The sequence below is a fragment of the Anneissia japonica genome, unplaced genomic scaffold (assembly GCF_011630105.1).
Source record: "Anneissia japonica isolate Jap-2015-1 unplaced genomic scaffold, ASM1163010v1 scaffold287955_len215512_cov160, whole genome shotgun sequence".
NCBI classification, from domain to species: Eukaryota; Metazoa; Echinodermata; class Crinoidea; order Comatulida; family Comatulidae; genus Anneissia; species Anneissia japonica.
Genome location: NW_022747665.1, coordinates 173,179 through 181,077, shown reverse-complemented (window position 1 = coordinate 181,077; position 7,899 = coordinate 173,179). Strand labels below are relative to the sequence as shown.

The 7,899-nt window shown below is 33.8% G+C and overlaps 1 protein-coding gene across 2 annotated transcripts; it reads right to left on the bottom strand.

Annotated features, from left to right (window-relative positions):
* Positions 1-30: 30 nt before the first annotated feature.
* LOC117120552 (ficolin-3-like) lies at positions 31-7,871 on the bottom strand. 2 transcript variants are annotated; one of them, XM_033265580.1, is made up of 4 exons: positions 7,723-7,871; positions 7,503-7,631; positions 3,835-4,096; positions 31-990 (listed from the first exon to the last, which is right to left on the bottom strand). In XM_033265580.1, exons 1-4 carry the CDS (start codon positions 7,855-7,857, stop codon positions 761-763), a joined length of 756 nt encoding a protein of 251 aa, XP_033121471.1. In that variant the 5' UTR covers positions 7,858-7,871; the 3' UTR covers positions 31-760. The 2 variants fall into 2 exon arrangements, with proteins under 2 accessions (XP_033121471.1, XP_033121470.1); XM_033265579.1 differs by lacking the exons at positions 7,503-7,631; positions 7,723-7,871 and adding exons at positions 4,386-4,514; positions 4,605-6,675.
* Positions 7,872-7,899: the final 28 nt, after the last annotated feature.

Sequence of the window (7,899 nt, the reverse complement as noted above, 5' to 3'; positions counted from 1 at the left end):
ATATATATGCGTAGCCTAGTTATTGGCGGCTTGAGTGACACGGAATGTATATAAACGGTGAATAAGACGAGAAACCAGTATTAATATCAAAATAAATTAGGCCTATTCTTTCCCATATCATGTAAAAAAGAGTAGGATCACTTATATTCCTTCGGTTTTCTAGTCCTGGCGGGATAGGCAGTTCGGATTTCATCAGGTCTGGGCCTATATATCATTTTTCGTAGTCCGTCTTTGTATTTATTAGATTAATTTTTATTTCATTTATTTTAAAAGGAGAGCAAACGTGACCAGGAAATTCAAGATTTGAGTTCTCCAGTGCAAAATTTAACATTTTTAGTGTCGATATCTGGTCAAAACATTTAAAACATGTTCTATAAATTAAGCCTAACATCCTATTTCTTTTAGACAACACTACATATAATATTAATATATATATATATATAAAATATATTATATATATAAAATATTATATGAATAATTATCAGTTTCACAATAGAAAAATATTCTATTGTGTATTCTATTCTAGTATATAGCCGTTGATTAATCTAAGGTCTGACTTACTAATTGTATAATGTACTCGATTTGTTTCTATTCAATATAATAGTCTTCACCACATTAACATTACAAATAATAAATATAATAGAGCTATATCATTCAACATAATTTCCATGCGTACTTCATCTTAAACACTAATTGTTAAACTCACTTGAAAATTCTACAATTTGTTTTTATTACAAGTTTCCTCAAAAGAGAAAACGACTTACAGCCTCCTCTTCATCTTCATCTCCGAATGACTCAACGGCAGCTTGGGAAACGCATCATTAATCGCGCACTTGAAGTTTACTAACAAGCCATTTAGCAAGCATTTAAAGCAGTCTGAATACCACCAACCACCAGAAATAACCTTAGCGCAATGAATAGTAACATGATCATCATTGTCTATATCGTAGGTTGAGAAATCTCTACCACGTGCAAATGAAAGTACATCCCCTGAGGTAATAAAACAATTGAATAGAATTGAATAATTTAGCCTTAATTAATGTTCTCAATCATATTGGTATTGTTATATAGGCCTACATAAATGTTTAGCCTGCATTCAGATTATATAATTTGATCTTGTTTCAAATATTAATTTTCAGCTTCTGGCATGTTCTTAATTTTCTTCTAAATATTTTACGGATTTTTTCGTTTTCTTATGAGAAATTCATCAATTGAGTTTACTACAACCAGGCGTGTGCTTCACTTTAAAGAAGTCTATTTTAATACCTGATTTTATGAATAAAGGTTCAAGCAATCAAGTATCAAAGTATGTAGTAATTTATAACTGTTTGGAAAACACTTTTCCAAAAGCATTCTTTACATTTGTTTTTTCTGTGATAGGACTATGAACCAGAGATATCTTTCATTTTTCCCCTTTCCACCTGGTACCCCAATTTGGGTGTGGGATGGAATGTTGTCACTTGTTAATGCAGGTACGGTTCGTCGTATTCCATCAGTGAACATAAATAAGTACTGTACGGTACGCGATTTTTTTTGCGTACGAAACATTTACATGAAACTCCACTCCGGCCGTCTCGGCTGAATCGACCCGAAAATCTCATTGCAGAATTCAGGAGGTCAAAAGGTTATCAACAGATAAACGTCTACAAAACAACTTCTGAGAGAACGTCTGTCTAATTTTTAAAAATACATTGATGTTACATGTTAATGGGTCGTTTAAAATGACATATAATAATTTTTGGTTAAGCTGCACGAGTAATGAAAGTGTTATTTTAACTTGAGTTACATACTATGACAATTTTAATTTTTTAGTTAGGCCTTGGTTTTGCATAATTACCTAGGCCTACAAGACGCTTTCTGGGAAAATCACAAAGAGTAAGGAAAAGCGCGGCGTTTTTCTTCATCAAATGAAACAGGGTGACAGTTATTTTCAAATTAAGAGAAGAGCTGAGAATAGGCAGCTCTAAAATACTGGATGCCATAAGACCTGCCAAAATGGCATAGCACCAAATGAATGTATGATTCTAATGTTCTAATGTAAAACATGAGTTACGTAATTTTTAAGATACCATACAATATTTGACCTTGAATGACCTTAAATGACCTATTTGTGGCAATCTGACCAGGTAAAAAATGGTAATGGTATGGTATACACATTGAATGACCTTTTATGACATTAATGACCATCTGACCTTGTCACAACAAGTGTTATAAATCCTTGACCATGAAATATAATTTTAGATATCATAGGCCTAATTCTCATCAAAATGGTTTAAAAACCCATATATTAATAAATATAGGATTTGCGTGGCAGCAATTTTGAAATTCAAGATGGCCGCCAGAATGACTTCGAATGAAATATTGTAGTTCATTGTAAAGATTTTGAATTCTGAGAGTCTGGGTATGGTTCTAATGTAAAATATGACAATTATGTAATTTTAAGATACCATACAATATTTGACCTTGAATGACCTTAAATGACCAATTTGTGGCAATCTGACCAGTTAAAAAATGATATGATTGTATTCCTTGACCATTTAAAAATAGTTTCAGACGTTAGAATTATAATTCCAAATGGTTTAGAAGCGGAGATATAGATAAACATAGGTTTTATTAGGCGGCCATTTTGAAATCCAAGATGGCCGCCATAATGACCCCGGATGAGGTGGTTCCTACCAAAAATTGAATGCTATGACCATAAGGAGCATGTAAAAAAAAATTGGTGCTTTTGTCCGAAACGTCCACATCCATCTGCTAAGCTGCCGGACTATTGTTCCTCGTATCGTACTCACTCGAGTCAATCCAAGATGGCCCGAGTGAAGTTTCATGCAAATGTTTCGTACGGAAAAAAAAAAAACGCGCCCCGCTAAACCAGTGCAAGCTACTCTCTCTCATACCTGGGTTCTTGTTGAATATAATCTAATTGAGTTATTATGAGCAAACTGTGTAAATTTATTGATTTATAAATCAAGGGTTGCTACACAGAAACGTTTTTTTGTATTATTATTACAACAAACAATAGGCCTATATAATTCTTTTTTTGCTGTGATCATCATCTAGTTTTGCTATGATCTTTTATCAAATTTTACAGTATTACAAATAAAAAGTGAGATAATTTTATATGCACAGGCTGCGTTCAAAAACTCACCTTTCAAGACAGTGTGAACTTAACAGGTTTCGTCTTAACTGTTGATAAATTATATATTTCCAAAAAAGTACGGCAATTAGGTACAATATTGTTTTAGTTTAGTCGGCTACCATAGCAAGATGGATTACAAACTTCTACTATTCTTCAAACATTTATGACTATTCGAGGCTTATTGAACATCTTTGTGAGTTTGTTCATTGATTGATATTAACACTGGAGGAAAGCTAGAGTTTACTCATAGCATAAAAAAATATCAGTGTTTTATAACTACTATGAAATGCAGGGGGCAGTGAGAGGGGTGGGGTGTCTATGGGGTCCTGACTCCCTCAAATTAATAAAAATAAAAAAAATATCACGAATATAGTAGTAAATTATCGGTAATATGGAAAAAACAATGTAATATATGAAATGCGACTCCTCTAAAAATTTTACCTTGGCTGCGCCCTTGAAATGGGAGCTATGTGATGGTTCTTGGAATTGCCTTAGCTCATTATCCATAAAAAAAAAAATAATTGAATCTGCAAAGGAAAAGCAATGGTCTGACTAGCCCACATTTAAAATCTGTGCATCACATTAAATTTTAAGCTATTGAGTTGAGGACCTGTTCGTATTGCCCTTGGTGCAGGAAAACTTATGGTGGAGTATACAAGTAAACTAAATGGGACTGATAGTTAAATAATGCTTACCAGCATTGTCGTCTATTAGATCTCCAAGTTCCAATCTGTACTTGTCACTCTCTCCCTTGACGGTAAACGATGAGTATGTTGCAAAGTAAACGTCACCATTTGTCGTAGTCATATCCAGTCGAAGGCTGTACTCTCCAGATGCTGTTATCTGATGGATTAGTTCGTTCCCTAGCCAGAAATCACACATAGTGCCGAAACCATTCTTGTAATGTAACCACGAATTATTAAAATCGGTCCAACTAGACTGACGTTTCTGAAAAACCTAAATTTACATCTAGCTTTTTAGCTCTAAACAACATTATCGGAAAAATTGCCATATGATTTGAGAGTCATATAAAGATTGGGGTTGTTGGGGTTTCTGTGCAAATTTTGTCTACAGTATTAAATGCTATTCAATTTCATGTAGATACTACGATATGGATATATGTTATTTTAGCGAATGCAGACAATACATTTCTAATGTATGTAAATGTAACTATAATGTTGAGATTATATTTGGTAACGTAACGTAATATTTATCTTGACAAAGCGAAGAAACAAGATACACTTACTATCCATCCTCCACCGTCGGTGACCATGTCGCAGTAAACAGGCCATGTCCTGGTTCCGTCGTTACTGGTAATTGCATATACTCCACTTTGAGAACTCGGAGATGTCTTCAATATTTCACTGCAATCACGCTAAAAATTTGAAAAAAAAATTAATTATCTTGATATAGTTAGATTGGTCAAACAAGACAACCATTGCACTTTGTTCGATATTTCACTTACGGACAGATTTATTCCATATGTCATACAATTCTTGTTTTCTCGTTTAGGTAGCATCATGCACGCCAATAATTCACACGATTTTGACACCTTGTCGTATCTGATAGAGTTACACTCCGGAAAACGCCGTAGACACATCGATGAACATTGGATCGAACCTCTTGCTTTGGTAGCATGGATAGTTCTACTAGGCACACAGTCACCATTTTGCCAATTATCTGGTTTTGCTAGAGTCGCAGTTCTAAATCTGCTACAGACTTTTCCTAAGGAACAGATAGACATTGCTATAAATGTGTAGAACGACACCAAAAAGGTGTCCCCTAAAACTAACAATTTAAAGCACTCATCCAGCAATATACTATTTAAAAAAAATTATATATTACGGTATAAAATGTACAATAAACAGCCAGACGGCTGAAAACGTTGAACTCACAAATATCATGATTATGGTGAAACTTACAAAATAAACATGCACAATTTCTAAAATATATTAAGAGAAAAATAAAAATAAATAAACAAATTTAAAAAAAACAACTAAACCAATATATCTTTTCAGCCTATGCAGTTAGCTGTTTGTTGTTAATCAATTGTACTAATTTGATTTGGCGACTTTCTGCTAATTAATTTTAAGTATATTTAGTTTTTTTTTACAAAGAGGTTTAAAGGGAGCAAGATAGTCAGAAAAAGTAATTTTTCGAACGGCACGTTTAATTAATTTGTTAAAGCTTTTCTAAATTTGTGGGGTAGTCAGCTGCCCAAATTAGGTTGCAATAGAGAAGGTGGGGTTGAATGAGCGTATTGTTAATATTGGTAGAGTATATTAGGGGAAGATCGCAATCTACTAACTACACTAATCACTTTAGAATTTCTTTTAGAAACATAATTTTGTTGTTTGATCCAACGTAACTGTTCTTATATACACACCAAGAAGCAAAGTATAGTTTTTTCGCTCAATCTACTATTTATTTCATTTTTTTTTTTTATTTCAAATTTGAAAGTTTTCAAATTAGAAAGATTTATTTTTTATTTTGGTGTGAAAATTTTATTTGCGGCTAACCATTCAGTGAAAATGTGTAGTTCTGTGTTAACAGTATTAACATTTAGATCTAAGTGGGTATAAAAAAAATATCATCTGCAAAGGATATTACCGTTAGAGTATCACTCGTTTGAGGAAGGTCATAATTTACGAAAATTTAAAATAAAATGGGCCCTACTGCAGACTCTTGTGGTCTTCCGCAGGTCACATCTCTCACTGATGGTTTGCAGTAACCTATGGCAACATACAGCTTGTGCTTTTCCTAATGGATTTTAAACCAATTTAATGCAACTCCCCTAATATCATAATTAAATAATTTACAAATAATAGTATTCTGGTTAATAAAGCAAAAGCCTTTAGATAAATCTAAAAAGATGGAGAGCAAAAACTGTTTATTATCGAAGTCATTCGTAATGTTATTAACTAAAATCAAGAGTAGCATGGGATTTGAAATGACTATGGCGAAAGCCGTATTGATGGGTATAGAGAATATTATATTTATTCAGGTAATTATAAAGTCGTTGGTGCATAAGTTTCCCGATAATCTTTGAGAAAACGCTTAGGAGAGAAATATCTAGGCCTATAATTAGAAATTTGGTCTTTGTCTCCCTTTCTGTAGACAGGGGGTGCTTCAGGTAATCTTAGAAGATTTGGAAATACACCCTATGAAAATGAACAATTAATAGAGAATGTTAGTTGGTCTAATAGACATGGTAACATTTTTTTAATTATATGTGCCGTGACCAGGTCATCACCAGTACTTTTGGTGATAATAGAGTACTACAGTGTTACGTCCTGATACTACTCCGTTGCTATCGTTGCAAAAAACGTTCAACCGGGCGCCATTTTCCTCACTGACAAACCATTGATCACAATTTTTAACGTACCGTAATTATTAAGATGTTGTATCTTACTTTTTCTTTGTAAATTTTAATTGATGATTAAATGTGTGTTCGATAACTAATATAATGCGAGCTTTTGTGTTTTTAGTACATTATGAAAAAGATTAGATTTTAAAATGCTTATTCCAGAAAACCTATGAAGCCTTTCAGGCGTAATGAACTGTAACCAACGTCTGTTGACAACAGAGAGTGCCACCTGGCGTCGTGACGACACGACTGTGGTACTCTATGAACATAATGTCGTCATTTGTGACAGGATTTATGAAGAAAGAGCGAAGAGGTGGATCCGGTAAGTATGATATAGGATCCTAGGGGCATTTCACCATTCCCATCATGAGCCGTCAATATTTGTATATTATCCTTTTAATGCCCATAATAGAAATAATTTGTTATTAACTTTGGTAACAATAGCTTCAGTGTTACTATTCCATTTAAGGTAACTAAGATCGTTTGTATTGTATATTTAGTGGATGCACTGCAATCAGCTGAGACGTTGGTATAAACGCACATGCTAACAATTATTGAACAAAATAGATGCAATAGCATGGTGTTACCATCCGACCACCACAACAAGTATTTTTTTTTAACAGAAAAAAACATCCCAAGTTGTAAGTATGGCTAGTGAAGCCATTCAAGCTATAAAGAAACCGAAACATAAATAGAAAAGTTGAATGGATAATAGCCTACAGGTAAATAGTTCCGAGAGAAAACAAAAACGATATTAGAAGGAACTCGAGCACTAGGCCTACGTTTGCCGGCCAAGTCGCAAGATACTACTTTCTTCGTCAGAATATGAAACTAGAGTAGTGTCATATATCGCTGTCTCTTATACACATCTAGATGTGTATAAGAGACAGAGACAATACATTTGTAATGTATGTAAATGTAACTATAATGTTGAAATTACATTTGGTAAAATCGTAATATTTATCTTGACAAAGCGAAGAAACAAGATACACTTACTATCCATCCTCCACCGTCGGTGACCATGTCGCAGTAAACAGGCCATGTCCTGGTTCCGTCGTTACTGGTAATTGCATATACTCCACTTTGAGAACTCGGAGAAGTCTTCAATATTTCACTGCAATCACGCTAAAAATTTGAAAAAAAAAATTAATTATCTTGATATAGTTAGATTGGTCAAACAAGACAACCATTGCACTTTGTTCGATATTTCACTTACGGACAGATTTATTCCATATGTCATACAATTCTTGTTTTCTCGTTTAGCTAGCATCATGCACGCCAATAATTCACACGATTTTGACACCTTGTCGTATCTGATAGAGTTACACTCCGGAAAACGCCGTAGACACATCGATGAACATTGGATCGAACCTCTTGCTTTGGTAGCATGGAT